Source organism: Ascaphus truei, chromosome 1 (genome assembly GCF_040206685.1).
Source record: "Ascaphus truei isolate aAscTru1 chromosome 1, aAscTru1.hap1, whole genome shotgun sequence".
NCBI classification, from domain to species: Eukaryota; Metazoa; Chordata; class Amphibia; order Anura; family Ascaphidae; genus Ascaphus; species Ascaphus truei.
This window is the reverse complement of record NC_134483.1, coordinates 336,761,820-336,780,061: the sequence shown is the minus strand read 5'-3', so window position 1 is coordinate 336,780,061 and position 18,242 is coordinate 336,761,820. Positions and strand designations below refer to the sequence as shown.

Here is an 18,242-nt window from a genome sequence, read left to right as displayed (position 1 = left end):
AGCTCCGGGGACTCCCTGCTTCCGGAAATACTTACCTCTGTAATAGGTGCCGGTAGCAGCTCCGGCCGAGCTAGCTGGGCTTTAAACTTTAAAGCTCCCGTGTCACACATACCAATAGGAAGCTGAACCTGATGACAGCACAGCTTTCTATTGGTCAGCAGGGCACGGGGGCGTTGAATAGTGGCCATTTCATGATCCCTGGTAGCCGAGCAGAGTGGCTATTTGCACTTGCTTATGGAGGTACATGTCTCCAGAAGCAGAGGGTCCCCAGAGCTGAAATTAATGGGGTTCAGCTTGGGAGACCCCCTGCTTCAATCCTCTATAAAAAAAGAGAAGATTTTAAGTTTTTTAATACCCAAGCTCGCTTAGGAGTCCCACAGAACTAAAGCAACATCTCAATTGTTTCCCCACTGTTGCAAAAAGTACTGATCTGGGACATTGGCAGATATCTGCATTTCATAAACAGTATATTCAAACCTAGAGGTGTGCAAAACTTTCTCCCTAGGTTGCGAACCAGACGAAATTTGCCCCTTTCAGCCACAAAAAACTTGGGACCTAGTCCGTTCACAAGCGATTCACCAAGCGTTAAGTCAGTGTGTTGCAATTTGGCCCAATATTCTAATTCTAAAATTGCTAAATAATCACTTACTGCTGCGGCTATAAGCAGCACACGCACCATGTTTTGCTCGTGGTCTGACGATATTTAGCTGAAAGCCCACTAGTTTGGTGATATTCTTAGCCCTTTGAGGCTTGGCAAATGTTTCGCAGGGAATCGAATTTGGGTGGGGAAATTGCTACAGATTTGACCACGGCTGCATTTTGGATAGTCAGTGTACAAATGGGATCATTCTAGATATGTTCGTGGTTAACATTCTTCTCTGAGGTTTTTTTTCCCATCTTCCTCTTTCCAGGTTGCTCAATCTGTATTGATGACCATTGCGAACAACTTTGTTACCGACAGAAACTCTGGCGAGGTGATGACTGTTGGGTAAGTTGACGTATTTGAGAGACAGAATTCAGCCCTAACAGCTGTTTAGTGCACTGAGTGAATACCTTGTGGATATTAAACTGCGTATTTTAACCGTATTTAAATTACATTCTGATATTCCTAATGTCACCATATGGAAGCTTATTTTTAATCATCTACGCGTTTTTCAAGTTTTCAAATCGGCATTTCCCAAATTTCTGGAAAAATAACGAATTCATCTTCAGTAGATTATTTATTTGCGGTTCCTGTTAGTAACACTTTGCAAATATAGGGTAAAAACCGAATCACATATTTTATGATGTTACAGAAAAGCTATGTTCACACATAGTATTTAAGGCTTTGAACGGTTACTGAACCAAAAAGTGTAAATCACTGAAATAAATCCATGTGGTGTAAAACGAGTGAAATGTGCAAATTTTAGAATAAAAATAATTATACAACCCAATTTGTGGGGTGAATAAATACAGCTCGCAGATAGGGAGTTTCCAATTTCCCTTGAAACACTTTTCAGCGGATGTCATTGTGCAATTGATTCCCAATTGGGTATAAAAGGAGATAAAAGAGAAAATTTATAGTGTAAAAGTGTTAAATGATCAATATAAAATAATTGTGTTGTGTAGTTCCACTCACGTGATGTGAGATGTTTTCAAGCGTTTGATCATGAACACATTGCATCCCAATGATATAAATACAAATTGGGAGCTTAAGCACTTCCTAGTCTAACCAATGAAGAATGTTTAAGTATTGATTTTTTTACTGTAATTATATTGTTATAGGTTTGGTTTAATATGAATACATGCTGCCCTTTTGTTCTTTTTTTTCTTTCTTTTTTTCTTTTTTATGTTTAGTTATTACGCTTTTTCACTATTGTGTGCATTTATCTTTTTCGTATTCTACTTTAGTGATATTACTAATATCATTTATTTTGTTCACTATACTGATTATTATCTACACTTTGATATATTATCATTTTTTGTTATTATTTTTATCTCTAATATGGGTATGATATTATTAATTATTTACTCATGCTTTCATTTGACAATCTCTTATTATATTGATCTAAGACAGGTTAATATTCTATGATTAATATAATTATTATTATATTTAGTGATTCTGACTGATTTATTATATATGTGTTATTCTTTATTGTTTTATTATTCTAATTATATTATTATTTATTATTTTTTATTATGTTATTTCTTTCTTTTTATATTATATATTTTAACATTATTGATTCTTTATCTATCACCCTGGCTCTTATCTATTCTGATTAGTTTATTTCAATATTATTTCTTTATTCTAATCCTTTCCTTGTTTTTACTCATGTCGCTTGTATGTTGGTTTTATATTATTTTTTGCTACTACTGTTTACACTATCTTACAGTAGTTTTGCAATAAGTTGTTTATCATTATTTGTTGTCTAAATGTACTATGTATACACTTGTATGTTGTTATCCCTCTCTCCCCTCTTATACACCACTATGCCTGTATAGATGGAACGGCAGTCTCATTAATTAATTTGCAGCTGTTTGAAGGAGTTGCCGTCCTTAACCAATTTATTGTTAACCTATCACAGTCTAGTTGGTGGTATATAGAGGAGTATGTAGATGGTTTACCACTCTTTGACAAAGTCCCTTGCGGGATGAAATGCATCAGAGGTTCCTAGCTTCGTGATGTTTGTTCCCTTTTTTTCAATAAAATAGTCGTTTTTTGTTAGAGCTGCATGTGGTCCCCTACTTACCTCAGTGCGCCGCTTCTTCGTTTGGTTGTTCCGGTACTCCTGCTGGTAGCACGTGGATTCCAGGACACACTACATTGCAGGCATTCACTCCGGTGATTCACCTTCATCTCTCCGTGGTTATACCGGATCAAGCAGCGTGACAGCAGGTATCTTCATTGGCAGAGTGGGCTGTGGGTGACTTAGCGTTAGCCAGGCTGTTCTTCTTTAGGATAGTCGGCGACTTAGCGTCACCGAACACCACCCCTCCCCCAGCCTGCTCCACTTGGTCCGCTTAATATGCTTGATAAGAGTGTTTATTTATATGCTGCAAACGTGTGTCATTAGGACTTAAGAATAAGACATTCTACGCTTGTTGGCCCTTGAGCACTGGCAGCAGATTCTTTCTGCTTTGTTTCCTCCGATTTGGCCGAGGTGCCTGCATAAAAGATGGTGGAACAAAAGGAAGGATGGGAGTGGTTAAGTGTTGGACCATCTGGTGAGCAGGGAAGGGTGGAGAACCGGGGCTGGGAAATGGTCTCATGGCAGAGGACCCTTTATTCCTCGAGACTCTATTGAGCCTACCCAGTGGGCGGTATAGGGCTGGCCATGGGAAGGCATTGCCGAGACAGAGCTCGTAGGCACGGATCCCAATGGCCAGTTCGAATTTCCCGCTCACCGGCATCCTCGTCATCACAGGGCTGCCCTGAACACTTAAACATGCCCCCTCCTCTGGTGCAGCCAGACGAGCCTCCAGCTTGCGATAGGCTGTGATCGGAGAATCTGTGCTCTGATTGGTCGGCGCTCTGTGCTCCATTTTAAAGATAGCCACCAAGGGCTATCCAAGGAGTGCGGCCGATCTGAGTACCAGCCAACTTCCAGGCTTGGTCCGGTGAAGCGTGTGGTGGGCTTTTCAAAGTTATTCTGCTTGGAATAGCAGAGCACTCGGCATATACTGTGCCAGGATGCCCAGCCAAGCAGAGGGCCAGCTCTGGAGGCATATACCTTTTCAGTGAACCTCTGGTTGGGAGTTGGTGACTGTGATTTGACTGGCGGAGAACCAGAGGGGCTATTTGTGTGTATAGCCCTCTGTGTATCAGGACGAGAAGCTGACAGGGTACACGTGCCTGAAGCAGGCCCCTGCACCTAGTCGAGGCTGGAATCTTTTCCCCAGGTCCCCAGTGGGTAATTGTATGTTTTATTGTGTATTTTGCATGTTTGCTGGCTTTGCATGAAGGAACTCTGTTTTGTTCACCTTCCTTGTCTTGTCACAGTGATAGTGAATCCCGGTAGTTTTGGTCGTAAAGACCTGGTCCCCTGTGACAATAACCTTCTTGAATTAAAACCATTCTTTTCGTAAATGTCCAATATGGAATATATTAACCAATTCCATGTCTTTTGAAACAAAATGATGTATGAATTAGACAAACAATGAGTAATTAAGAGTCAGGATATGTGCAAAAGTAAGTGAAACACAGGTTTTATCTGCTAAATTAAAGAGGATCATTTGAATCATATGTTTAAGTAGGTAGATCTTCAGGGATGAGTTTGGAAGTCCCACCCTATACTGTATAAAGATCAGAAACTTTGAGTTTGGTCTTCATCATACAGGTGTGTGGAAACATGTCATGCCACGATCAAAATAAATCTCTCAGGACCTTAAGCAGTTCTTAGTGTTGATCAGTCTAGAAATGGTTACAGAACTATTTCTAAGGATTTGGGGCTTCACCAATCCACTGTGGAACAAATTGAGAAAGTTCAAAACCACAGTCACTACCCAGAAGCAGTCGTCCTACCAAAATTTCTCCATGAACAAACCGGCAAATCATCTAAGAAGTCACAAAGACCCCTAGAGTAAGATCCAAGTATCTACAGGCCAGTCTCGTTTTGGCTAATGTGCGTGTTCATGACTCAACTATCAGAAAAATACTGAGCAAGAATGGTGTTCATGGATTGATAGCCAGGAGGAAAACAGTGGTCTCTAAAAAGAACATTGCTGCCCATCTGAAGATCGCCAAAGAGCACATAGATGATCCATGACTTCTGTAATAATGTTTTCTAGACAGATGAGTTGAAGCTAGAACTTTTTGGACTCCATGAGAAACCTTGTGTTTGACGAAAACCAAACACTGCCTTTGAACACAAGAACCAACTTTCAAGCATGGTCATGGGTGTGATGGTTCGGGGCTGCTTTGCTGCCTCAGGACCTGGACGGCTTGCCATCATTGGCATAAACAATGCAGAATTCTTGGATCAGAAGATTCTAGTGGAGATTCTGTGAGCTGAAGCTGAAATGAAAGTGGGTCATGCAGAAAGGCAATGATCCTAAACATACAAGCAGATCTACAAAAGAGTGGGTGCAGAGGAAGACATTTTTAACGAGTTTAAGAATGGCCTAGTCAGTCTGGACCTAAACCTCATCGAAATGTTGTGGCAAGACCTGAAGCGAGCTGTACAAGCAAGAAAGCCCTCAAATGTCATGGAGTTCAAACCGTTCTGCAAGGAGACTGACAAGCAGTTACAGGAAGCACTAAGCTGAAGTCATTGCTGCTCAAGGGGGTGCCACCAGGTACTGAATCTAAAGGTTCACATACTTTTTCACACATGGCTATTGAATGTTGAATCATTTGTGGATAAATAAATGTTGAAAAAGTATCATGGTTATTGTGCCATTTGTTTGATCAGGTTATCTTTATCTATTATTAGGACTTGGACTAAAATGTAATAACATTTTAGATTTGAAATTTGTGTGAATCCTAAGGGGGGTTTCACAAACGTTCTTTCTCGCCATTGTACATTTATCTATCTCTATCCACACACCGCACACATATATAGATAACAGTATCTCTACTTCTTTCTCAAATCATGCATACTCGGTACACATATATAGATAACAGTATCTCTACTTCTTTCTCAAATCATGCATACTCGGTACACATATATAGATAACAGTATCTCTACTTCTTTCTCAAATCATGCATACTCGGTACACATATATAGATAACAGTATCTCTACTTCTTTCTCAAATCATGCATACTCGGTTTTCCTCTGCACTAACTGTGTGTATCTTTTTGTCAGCCTGTTCATGTTATCTCCTTACTGTGTCTTAGTATAGATTGATGGATGGTCTTTTATGTGTTTTTAGCAGATTTGGGTTAGTCAAGGTAAACATGTTGCAAATGTCTTATCTTCAGGGAAGGTCAATGCTGCATTCAAACTTGAACCCATCCCTTGCTGGTTCATACTTGCACAGTTTCATCATATTAGTCAGTCTCTCTTTTGGTGGTCGTTTTGGAGGTCTTATAGTCTAAAGATCAACAGGAGTCATTTGCCCTCGGATGTCCGCTTTGAACGATTACTGACCATGTTGCTAGGGTCCAAAAATAAATTCTACATTCCCTAAAACAAATGTTAATCATTATGTAGTGTCTGTTTTTCATTTTCTGCTAACATATTTATCAGTGGAGTTATTTTATTAAAGCAACTTTGAACTTCTATAATTATATGTTTGTTTATTTTCACATGAAGATGTGTTTTTATTTGCTAATTGTAGATTTAAAACCCTATGCCAAGGAGCCTCCCTGATCTCCCTTTACTTCCTCATTCTGTTTGTGATGATCTGTGTTCTCACTGCATGGTTTAATTTTTGTAGAATAAATGCCATCAAAGAGTTAACTGCTCGGTGCCCGCTGGCGATGACAGAAGATCTGCTACAAGATCTGGTCCAATATAAAACGCATAAGGATAAAAGTGAGTTTGTTATTGAATGTGTAGATGTGTACTGTTCTCTTCTCCTGTCTGTGAATCATATGCAGTGTGTTGCAAGTCCCTCTTGCATTAAACATTTTACATTAAGTAAAGTAATTTCCTGACCTGTAAATTCAACTTCTTTTTCTGTCGGTAATCACAGGTTTCTATTGTTTTTTCTGCTTTCATGATTTTTTTTTTTTTTTTCAATCTATTAATTTTTTTAATACTAATTTAGTTGCCCACCTGGTTATTTACCCTTTTATATAATTCCTTTAATAAAATTACAAATATGGTGTATGTTTTTAGTTGCAGTATCACTAACCTATATACATTTAAAGATGTCCAACATGGTTCCGTGAGGATTGTCTGTCGTAGCAGAAAGTGTTCTATATTCTTCTTTTTAGAATTATTGGTAGCCCTGGTCAGATTATGTTAACTAGCAAATACCACTTGTGTGCATATTCACATTCACACAGGTCTGCAACACTGCTTTTTAACATTATCTCTTCGCATACAATGCTTCCACTGTACCCAGGGATTCTGGGTATTGACATGCAAATGAGCAGTCTGTGTCACTTTTTTTGCCTGCTTGTCCATTTCAACATGGACCCTATGTACGGCTGAAGATTTTTGTTACTTCATTACTCACCATAATTTTGTCTGGTTATAATTACAAATTTGAGATCTGTATCAATACTGGTGGTGCTTGCAGTCCAACCTCAAGACCAAAGAGGATTTTGAGCAATATGATTTAGCAAAGTTTTACTTCAGTACAGTTTCCATCCTTCTCTTTTTAAGTTTTGGATTCAGGTCAGGCCTTTTACTTCCTTGCCAAAATTAGCCACCTGTCTTTCCAGATCATTAAAAGTTGTAATTTTTAACAACCGCCCCCCCCCCCCCTCCCAAATATAATAATAAAAATGGTCCTTTGTTTTTTTTTTCTTTAATTGTGAATATATATATATATATATATATATATATATATATATATATATATATATATATATATATATATATATATATATATATGTATGTATATATATATATATATATATATATATATATATATGTATATATATGGTTTTTTTTTATTTAATTACATAATGTTTAATGTTTTGTCTTGTCTATTTAGTCTGAAAGCATTGCTTGTTTTATGTTACTTTTGACAAATGCAAAGGATGTTCATAAGGTCTCAACATTTACAGTGATCGTCAATGAGTTAGAAAAATATTCAATACAATTAGGAGAGACAAATAAAAGTAAGGTGAAAGTGATTCCTTTTATTTGCTAACTTGTGGTTATAAAGCGTACAAGATTTCAGACCAAAAAAGGCCACCACTTCAGGTACAATTAGGAGAGGGTAACCTTCAAAATAGGGATCTGCATTGTAAATACGTGATTTATTTTGATTTCTTCAACAGATGTATCGATGTCTGCCAGAAGTTTGATACAGCTCTTCCGCTCATTAAATCCTCACATGTTGCAAAAGAAATTCAGGGTGGGTGATTGATCATAAACCATTCTGCCATGTTTTTTTAAAAAATTTTTTTAAAGATAATGTCCGTTTAACTAGCTTTTTCAGTAGCCATCTGAACATGGTCCCTTAACCTGTGATACTAACAGCACACTAACTTTTTTAATGACTTCTTGGCATGCACCTCAGGGGACACATTGATCGGATAAAACATTTAAAAAAAAAAAAAAAAAAATTTAAGACTTTATTCTCAAGTAAAATGCTCCTGGTCTGATTTTGGTCTCTACTAGATTTATTTTTCAACGCGAACTTAATATGTAGCCATGCAGCGTTTTCCTTCCTTACCTGTCTCATTTGAGTCATTTGCTGAATATCCTCAAATGATGAAATTGGCAGGGTTTCTATTTAGTTCGCCACTATTCCCTCTGCTTATACTCTTTGCCAAAGGAGATGCACTAGAGAGAATTCATTCTGCTTGCAGGGCAAACCTACAGAGGCTTCCACAGAAGCGCGAATTCATGAGTACGGAGAGTTGGATGCAAAAGATTACATTCCTGGGGCCGAGGTGCTGGATGTTGAAAAAGAAGAGGCTGAAGAGGATGGTAAGTGGGCAATATCATTTTTTGTTGTTTGTTTTTAAATCCCACTGTGTCCTTGTGAGTTTGCTTCTGTATCTGACCTTTAACAAATGTATTTCTGCCAGAGTTAAACCAATCAAATGAAAGCCCCCTCTGTCTTTGTAGATGGTTGGGAGAATGCAAGTCTTAGTGATGACGATGAAGATGGGGAATGGATTGACGTTCACCACTCGTCAGATGAAGAACAACAAGAAGTCGTAAGTAGTGAAACTTACTGAGAATAACAGTGGTGGCATATTAAGTGTCTGAGCCCTTGTGCTGCACGAGAACATCATAATTGCTAATGTTTTGTTAGCATAGAGCACTACTCCCTGCTATGTAAGAGGATGCAGAAATCCTGCTTTAAAGGAGCAATTCATGCTTAAAAAAAAAATATATATATATATACACACTACTGTTTAACATGACTTTGAAGCACGGGGTCTCCGGTGCTGAACCCCTATAATTTCAGCTTCGGGGACACCCTGCTTCCTGAGAGAGACCTCCAAAGGGGATGCCTGTATCGCTGCAAAATGTAACGCTCCTGCGTCACACGAGGCAATAGGAAGCTTCTCCTGATGATGTCAGGGCTTCCTATTGTCCCGCAGGGGACGGGAGCTTTGAAAAACAGACCTGCGGCACCTTCATGTAGCAGTGACCGTGCAGCAGCAGCCGGCAGCTCACTGCACTATCCTCTCCCTGCTTCTGCCGTTGACTTCCGGCTGACAGGAGAGAGGAGAAATCAGCACGAGAGCCGGCTCCCTTAAAGAGTGTGTGTGTGTGTGTGTGTGTGGCGTAAGAGGGAGAATGTGTGTGTAGAGAGAGCGTGAGGGGGGAGAGTGTGTGTGTAGAGAGGGCGTAAGGGGGAGAGTGTGTGTGTGTGTGTGTGTGTGTGGCGTAAGAGGGAGAATGTGTGTGTAGAGAGAGCGTGAGGGGGGAGAGTGTGTGTGTAGAGAGAGCGTAAGGGGGAGAGTGTGTGTGTGTGTGTGTAGAGAGCGTAAGGGGGAGAGTGTGTGTGTGTAGAGAGAGCGTAAGGGGGAGAGTGTGTGTGTGTAGAGAGAGCGTAAGGGGGAGAGTGTGTGTGTAGAGAGCGTAAGGGGGAGTGTGTGTGTGTGTGTGTGTGTGTGTGTGTGTGTGTGTGTGTGTGTGTGTGTGTAGAGAGAGCGTAAGGGGGAGAGTGTGTGTGTAGAGCGCGTAAGGGGGAGAGTGTGTGTAGAGAGAGCGTAAGGGAGAGAGTGTGTGTGTAGAGAGAGCGTAAGGGGGAGAGTGTGTTTGTAGAGAGAGCGTAAGGGGGAGGAGTGTGTGTGTAGAGAGAGCGTAAGGGGGAGAGTGTGTGGGTAGAGAGAGCGTAAGGGGGAGAGTGTGTGGGAGAGGGAGCGTAAGGGGGAGAGTGTGTGGGAAAGGGAGCGTAAGGGGGAGAGTGTGTGGGAGAGGGAGCGTGAGGGGGGAGAGAGACAAAAGATCTGGGGCAAGAGACCTGGGGATGGGGGCAGGGCTTGGGGTTCCCCAGAATTTCAGAATCGAAATCCCCAACCAAAAAATGGTTGAACCCACTGATGTTAATACAAGTAATACAGTGACATATATTTAACAAGTACCAGATAAAATGCGGTAGGTGCATGTCCCTTAAGCGAAAAATAGGAGTTTTTCCTTCGTAACTCGTAAATGAGTTAAACTGTTGTAATCTAAACTGCAATGCTAAGATTTCTATAATGTTTGAGTTCAAAGTGTGTGTTCAAAAAGTTCTCCTGTTGACCATCCTTTATCAGGAAACATTTTATGAAAGCGTTTTGGACCATAATTCTTGCTCTGTCTCAAGCACTTTATAGCGTGCTTCTCTACTTGCCCAAACAAAATGTTGTAACTATGCACTTGACGTCCTCATGCGGTCACCAACCACAAATAATATTTATTAGATTGTCAAATAATGTAATATTATTTAAATGTAATAATCTACTTTGACAGACCTATAACTGCTCAAATTTTCATGAAACGTTAGTGGCAAAAGAAGCAGACACTCCATGTCCTCCGTTGAAATGTATTTATTTAAGCAGCTGACAGGTTGTTTTTTTTGCTCACTTTCCTAATCTGGAGATCCCCCAGAGCAAGTCTACCATGGTCTGATCTGTCATCATACTGTACATGAAACACTCATTTTGTAGCACTTCCAAGATGCCAAAGCAACCACCACCTGGGCGGGCCACTGATTAAGAGTAACATTGGTATTGTGCGCAGTGTTACCCTCCTCATTCATTGGCTGCAACTGCTTCTTCTAAGGCCAGCAGGAGCAAAGTTAACAATCTTTTACCAGGAGACTCCCAGTTCACTTCCCTGAACTGGAAGACTGACAGTAACAATACCCAGCATTAGAACCAGTGGGGTCCCTGCCCTAGGCAACAGGTAAAGGAAAAAAGTAGTTGGAGGAAAAAATATTCTTTTAACCAATAAACCCCCAATAATAATAATAAAAATAAATAACTAAACGTATTGCACCTTGATCTGATCTACGTCACTGTTTCAGTATGAAGCATGTCAACCAATATATGTTCCCCTTGAAAGTTTGAATCCGTTGTTTGCGCTTTACATTGATTAGTATTGCTGTTCCAGTGCCTATAATACCATCAGATCACATTACAACGTTTTATGAAATGCTGTCCCTGGGTGCGCACACCTCCTCTGTGTACAGGACCTATGTTTTATATCTAAGTTTTGTATTGAGGTGTGTGTTGTTTTATTGGAACTTTTAAAAGTGTAAATTATAATTAACATTAATTATAAATGTAAACATTTTCGTAAAAGAAAACTATTAAGCGACCGACAGATTATAATTTTTTTTAGCATGTATGAGGGTAGACGTGGGGCAACAATAAGGTCTTGTTTATATTTTGAAGGCTGAGAAAATCCAAGCTATGCCAGAGGGAGAAAGGAAAGTGAAGGCAGCCGCGGTCAGCGCCAGCAGATTTCTAACCCAGGATGAGTTCAAGAAAATCCGTCTCGCTCAAATGGCCAAAGAAATGAATTCTGCGCCAGGCAAAGCGGACAAAAGGAAAAACATTGAAATAGACAGCGATGAGGAGCGCAGGTCTGTATGCGTATGTCCTGCATGCAGCCAAATGTCAGAACGCTTTTGAAAGGGATGCTGAAGAATAAATATATAAATGTGAATAAAACAAAGGGGGAATGTTTACATTTACATTTTAAGTAACAGGCAAGTAAATGTAGAAATTATTGTTAACGTCCCCGGGATTGAAAACATGGTGTAAAAAAGGGGCGGTAGCCACATTTAAAAAAATGTGTCAGTGCCGCTTTAATAGATAAGGTTAAGATCTTCTTCTCTGGTATGAATTCTGACATATATTAACACATTCATTTGTTTGCCATGTTTATTGTCTTTATTTTGTACTTTTTGTAATTCTAGTGGCGAGCTGCTTTCACTTCGAGATATTGAGCATCTGCATAAAAAGCCAAAGTCTGACAAAGAAACAAGACTCGCAACAGTCCTGGTGAGCCCTTTGTATGCGCAAACCTCTATATACACACGATGCACGTCCTTACAGGGCTGGCAAGCTCTATGCATGTTTGTGGTTTCTCAACGACTGTACATAGTAAGGGGGAAGCTGACTTTAGGCGATCATTATGTTGCAAGGGCATAATAAATCACATTTGTGTCTCCTGTATTGTTAGAGAATGGATGAAAACATTAACTGCTCAGAGATGTTTCATACATTAGGGCTTTCAGTTTATGTCTGAACTACAGGATCTTCCATCTAGAACCTTATTAACTTTTCTATTACTTGAGGGGCCTCTCTGCTCCAGTCAGCAAATGCATTGAGAAACAGTTTTTTAAATATGTTAGGATTTTTTTTTTTTTTTTTTTAAAGGTTTCAATTGTTTTCATACTGTGCTTTTTATGTCTAGTAAATACTAAACACTTTGTACGCACTATCTATTTTTGTACTTGTCAGTAGAGAACATTTTGTCTTCAACAATAAAACACCTACCAGTGCTGGAAAACCCCTGACAGCCCATTGAAGTGAATGGTTCTGTAAGGTGTCTTTCAGTGTCAGAAGGTGTCTTAATGCAGAAGACTGCTTAGTAAATCCGGTTCATTATTCTCTTAAAAGGCTGGCAGAACAGACAGAAAAGAGTTTGTGAGGAAGAAGACGAAAATGAATCCACATGCCAGCTCCACCAACAAGGAAAAAAAAAAGAATAAAAGTTTCATGATGATGAGATACAGCCAGAATGTCCGATCCAAAAACAAACGCTCATTCAGAGACAAGCAGGTAATGTTCTCAGAAACACTTAAGGCTATTAGGAGTGGTGAAGGGCCTTATGCTTTATTATAGGCTAAAGCCGTAAAAATTCAGGGCATTATTGAAAACCCTGCTCTCTTATTGGTTAAAATTCCGGGCATTATCCAATCAGTAATGCCCGGAATTTAAGCAGCAGAATGTGTAGTTTTCAATGTGTTTATTTCCAGCCAATCAGCTTTCAAAACAGCTGAGACAGGGCAGGGGATTCGTCTGATTGAAGTAAGCTCTGAGACAGGGCAGGGGGTTGGTCAGGACGTATCGGCCACGGTTTGACTCCTCCCCCTCCCGAGCTGACAGATTTTCTGAGCAGATTCAGTTGAATTGGGGGGGGGGGGGGGGGGGGAGTCTGCAAAGCAAATAAGCAAGTGGCTGTCTGCAGTTTCTTTGTGGCTGCAGTTTGTGTGGGAGTGTCAGTAGCAGTGTGTGTGTGCTGTGCTGTTGTATATCTGTGTAGAGGTGCTGTGTGTTTGTGTGTGTGTATAGAGCTCCAGTGTGTGTGTGTGTGTGTGTGTGTGTGTGTGTCAGTAGCAGTGTGTATGGGTGTAGTGTGTGTGTGTGGAGCAGCAGTTTGTGTGGGTGCTGTGTGTGTGTGTGTAGCAGCAGTTTGTGTGGGTGCTGTGTGTGTGTGGGGGGGGGGGTGTGGGGGGGGGGGTGTGTGTAGAGGTGCTGTGTTGTGCTGTGTTGTGTGTAGAGGTGGGGGAGTGCAAAGTTTAGTAAGTGGCTGCATTTTTTATTGTGGCTGGTGTGTGTGTGTGTGTGTGTGTGTGTGTGTTGTGTTGTGCTTTTGTATGAGTAGCAGCAGTTTGTGTGTGTGTGTGTGTGTGTGTCAGTGTCAGCTGCAGTGTTTATGGGTGTAGCGTGTGTGTAGCAGCAGAGTTTGTGTGTGTAGAGCTGCTGTGTTGTGGGTGTGTGTGTGTGTGTGTAGAGGAGGTGCTGTGTGTGTGTGTGTGTGTGTGTGTGTGTGTGTACACAGAGGGGCGGCAGTGTGTGATATAGATAGCTGCAGTGTAAGTGTATATAGAGGTGGTTTAATGTATTTACCATTTTATTTTAATAAAAAAATCTATTTAACTATACAAAAGTGTCTATTATTTATGAAAAAAGTCTACATTTAGCCTATAATAGTAATAATCCCCTCAGAACAGGGCATTACTGGCCAATAATGCCCTGGCTGGGTTAAAGTCCCTCGGCTTCGCCTCGGGCCTTCAACTCTTCCAGCCAGGGCATTATTGGCCAGTAATGCCCTGTTCTGAGGGGATTATTACTTAATTATAGGCTAAAGCTGGTAAATTCCGGGCATTATTGAAATCCCTGCTCTCTGATTTGGTTAAAATTCCAGGCATTATCCAATCAGTAATGGCCCGGAATGTTTGGCACCCTGTCAAGTTTTTCAGCCAATCGGTAGCTCTGTCAGAGGAGCTGCTTGGACAGGAGGCAGCAGCAAGGCACTGACTTCTCCCCCTCACTGCCTGCAGAGAGCTCTGCACCGGAGAAATGTTTTTGTGTCTATCTGCTGTGTGTTCTGTGGGTGTAGAGGAAAACAGCATAGTCTGTTTTGTGTGTCTCTGCAGTGTGTGGGTTTACATGGGAGCTGCAGTGGGTGTAGGGTGGGGGGCTGCTGGTGTGTGTTTTGTGGATTTAGAGGGGCAGCACTGTGTGTGTGTGTTTTAATGGGTGTTGTAGAGGATGGAGGAGGGCAGCAGTGCATGTGTGTCTGCAGTTTTGTGGGTTTACAGGGGGCTGCAGTGTGTGTTTGTGGATATAGAATTGGGCTGCTGTGTGTTCAGTGTATGTTTTGTGATTAGTGGGTGGAGGAGGGCTGCATAGTGTTTTTTGTGGGTGTATGGTGGGGCTGCAGAGAGTGTGGTTGTGTAAATAGAAGGGGGTTGTTTGTACAATTTCCTTTTAATAAACTGTTTAGTAAAAGGAAAAGAATGTAGAAGATCATGTTGATGATAAAAATCAATATGACTACAAAAGTGTCTGTTCTATGAAAAATTTAAAATAAGCCTACATTTAGCCTATAATAGTAATAATCCCCTCTGAACAGCGCATTACTGGCCAATAATACCCTGGCTGGGTTAAAGTCCTTCGGCTTCGCCTCGGGCCTTCAACTCTTCCAGCCAGTAATGCCCTGTTCTTTGAGGATTATTACTTAAGTAACGTTCAGGAAATCTGGATCTTAGTACAAGGGGCACCAAGATTACTTGAACGTGTATTCAATAAACACGCCTGTTCTCAACGCCGTGCACACTTGCAGTACGTATGTCTATGTATATTTTTATTTTTATTTTCAGGTTGCTTTGAGAGATTCACTTTTGAAGACCAGAAAAAGGCTTATGAAATAATTGCTGGAAGAAAGACAATGGGAGTTTCTCATAACGTGATCATAACTTAATAAGCCCTGTACTATAGTACTGTGTAGCTCAGAATGAACTATCAAACCAATGAAACGGGCAGAGCCCTTCAACCTCTTATGTATTGCCTGAAAAAAAAGGTCTGAATCAAAACCTCACATGCTACTTTTGATTCATGGAAAGTAAAGATACAGTAGGCACCTTAGTTGAGACATTTACTGCAGCCGGCTATTTTATAAAGAAATAACAAGTGCTTTTCTACAGAATATTATCTGTAATGTACTTTTGTTTCAAATAAATTTGAAAGCAATATCTGACTTGGCTTTTCATTTCTTTAACTTTGCATATATGTGTATTTGCAAAGATATGTATACAGTATGTACATACATAGATTGAAAATATCTACATTTGTTATTGAGTTAATTATTGTGCTTTGTGTACATGTTTGTTTCAGGAGTAACATGAAAGAATTTCTGAAACTTCCATATGGAGATATCTCTATATATAGTTCTCTAAGGATGTCTGCACATCCCTCGGTGATAAGCTGAATGGCCAGTCACTCACGTGGGGACGGCCAATGAAACTACACACCCTCTGTAATGAGACTGCTTATTTTATTTATTTATAAAAAATGTTTTACCAGGAAGTAATACATTGAGTTACCTCTCGTTTTCAAATATGTCCTGGGCACAGTTATAAAAATACATGATTACATTAAAAGAATAGAGGTTATACAGTCAATTCACAGACATTTCATGGACAGATAGATTTGGAAAATTTGGTACAAGGGATAAAAGGGCTGGTGAGTTTCAGATTTGAAAAAGAGCCGCTTTAACATCACCAAATATCAGCAAACGGCTCATACCCTTTGGCTGCGCCAAAGGCAGTCCGGCTTTGGGGCAACGCAGATGTACACTGGGGGTGTTCAGATTCAATGCTGCTGTGAATACCAAGTTCTTTGTTTTCTTTTCTCATTAACATTCCAGTGGGTGGGGTTGACGTTCCACAAAGTACAAGCAAATGTTAACATTGACTGTGTAACATTATATGAAATATGAAAAAGTATTGCAGCGCACAGCAAGCCAGAGAGCAGGGTCATGGGAATAAAACAATTTATTTGAACAGTATAGTAAAAAAGCAGAGGATAAATCTTTTCTATGCATTTTCTGCGCGATCACACATTATCAACGAGTCCAGAGAAAAATCAAAAAGTAATTTTAAAACCCTGCTGATGGGCGATTTTGCGCCAGAGCGCGATGACGTCACGATGTCCCACGCTTGTACGGTGACGTCACACTACCTGGCGCCTGCGCACAGCCCGCTGTAGCCGAGAGCAATCGCCCACAGCTGATCCGCCCACAGCTTTGCCTGTAACTGCTGCGTGACCATGCACAATTGGGACACACCCCTTCCTGACATCATGTGTCTTCATGGAAACCCCCAAAATATAACCTGGTTACATATCTGGACTGCTATATCCACCACTAATAAAAACATTCATATGCATATAAAATTAATTACAAATAGGACATACATGCTGTTTTTTTTTTTTTTTTTTAGTTTTTAGAAAAATAATTTACTAGTTGATTTATAAATACCTCCTAAAACACAGACATCCCTAATCTAACGGATTCAAATCACAATATATAGTTAATGAACAAACATTCTCATATAATTATACTGTAACAAGTAATTAATTAGACTAATCAAAAGATATACATATTGACACAAGAGAAAATGATTACAGGGGGAAGGAGGGACAGCAAAAAGGAAAAGAAGGTGGGGGGGGGAAGGAAAAAAGGAACATCAGAATGTGGCTGAACAATAATAGATTTGAAAATATTTGGCAGCAATCAAAACTATACATCACTATTTATCCAATCCTAAAACCACAACTACCGGGTTCAAAAAATATATAGAGAGAGTTAAACAAATGATTGTAGATCTTTCCAGAAAAGTATTATAGATATATTAATGAGCATTTTCAATCATTCAATCATTCCAAATATTAGAAATGGTAATCAAATATTACTGATTAAATTGGTAAGAAATTAATCTGATCAGGATTTATATTTTATGTTCAAGATTATCATATCCCACACTAAACCAAACAATTCATATTGGATAAATCTCCTAAATATGTCCATCATACGCATGAGATTCTGGCACACACAGGGTTTGCATTCAATATCAACACATACAACATGTGTAAATAATAAACGTTACCCCCATTATAGATATATCCAACTGCATGAAAGGATGGCATCGCAAGAAAAAATATTAGTACTCCAGAGCGCATATCTATTTCAGGAAATTACCTATATTCCATTCTACATTTCTTCCCGCTGGATAACGAGTCTTTAGAATAAATATACAGTATGATACTCTATGATCTAGAGTGTTAATAATGTCACTCCCTCGCTCCTTCATGGTGATTTTCTCAATTCCAATAAAGGAGAAATTCTTAGGTCCCCCTTTCCTGCATTCCGAAAAATGCTTGGAGGGTGTAGTAAATCCCTGTTCTTAATTAATCTGAGATGTTCTTGCATTCTCGTCTTTAAAGCTCTTGTGGTTCTCCCTATGTATCTTTTCCCACATCCACACGTCAATAGGTATACCACAAATGTATTACAACTAATGAAATTGTTCATTTTAAACCTCTTGTGTGTATTGTGGGAAAATAAACAATTTGAGGGTTTCATGAATGTACACATACTAAAAAACCCAAATCTATTGGAACCATTGGTCACAAAGGTTCTGTCCTGTCTTATGGGAGTAGAAACATCACTAGGTGAGATGTAAGTGGCTATGGTTTTAGGTCGATGATAAATGAACTTGGGACCCAACTTCACAAATTCACAGAAAGCAGGATCCATGTGCAGCAATCTCCAATGCTTGTGCACAATAGTTTTTACTTGATGACTATTTCTATTTGTGAGATAAACATGGGGACTTATGCATTATCTTCCTTAATTCCCTGTGATCTTGTTCCATAACACTTTTTATTATTCTCACGTCCCTT

General features: G+C 39.8%; 1 protein-coding gene across 2 annotated transcripts in view; it reads left to right on the top strand.

Annotated features, from left to right (window-relative positions):
• Positions 1-15,534, top strand: part of SDAD1 (SDA1 domain containing 1) — a 46,989-nt gene extending 31,455 nt beyond the window's left edge. The window contains exons 14-23 of one of the 2 annotated variants that reach the window (XM_075607774.1): positions 912-988; positions 6,359-6,456; positions 7,878-7,954; positions 8,412-8,532; positions 8,674-8,765; positions 11,439-11,629; positions 11,966-12,050; positions 12,672-12,833; positions 15,161-15,254; positions 15,304-15,534. In XM_075607774.1, coding sequence (XP_075463889.1) covers positions 912-988; positions 6,359-6,456; positions 7,878-7,954; positions 8,412-8,532; positions 8,674-8,765; positions 11,439-11,629; positions 11,966-12,050; positions 12,672-12,833; positions 15,161-15,211 — 954 coding nt within the window. In that variant the 3' untranslated portion in view covers positions 15,212-15,254; positions 15,304-15,534. Of the gene's footprint in view, positions 1-911; positions 989-6,358; positions 6,457-7,877; positions 7,955-8,411; positions 8,533-8,673; positions 8,766-11,438; positions 11,630-11,965; positions 12,051-12,671; positions 12,834-15,160 lie in introns of both variants that reach the window. The other variant, XM_075607767.1, reaches the window with a different exon arrangement.
• Positions 15,535-18,242: the final 2,708 nt, after the last annotated feature.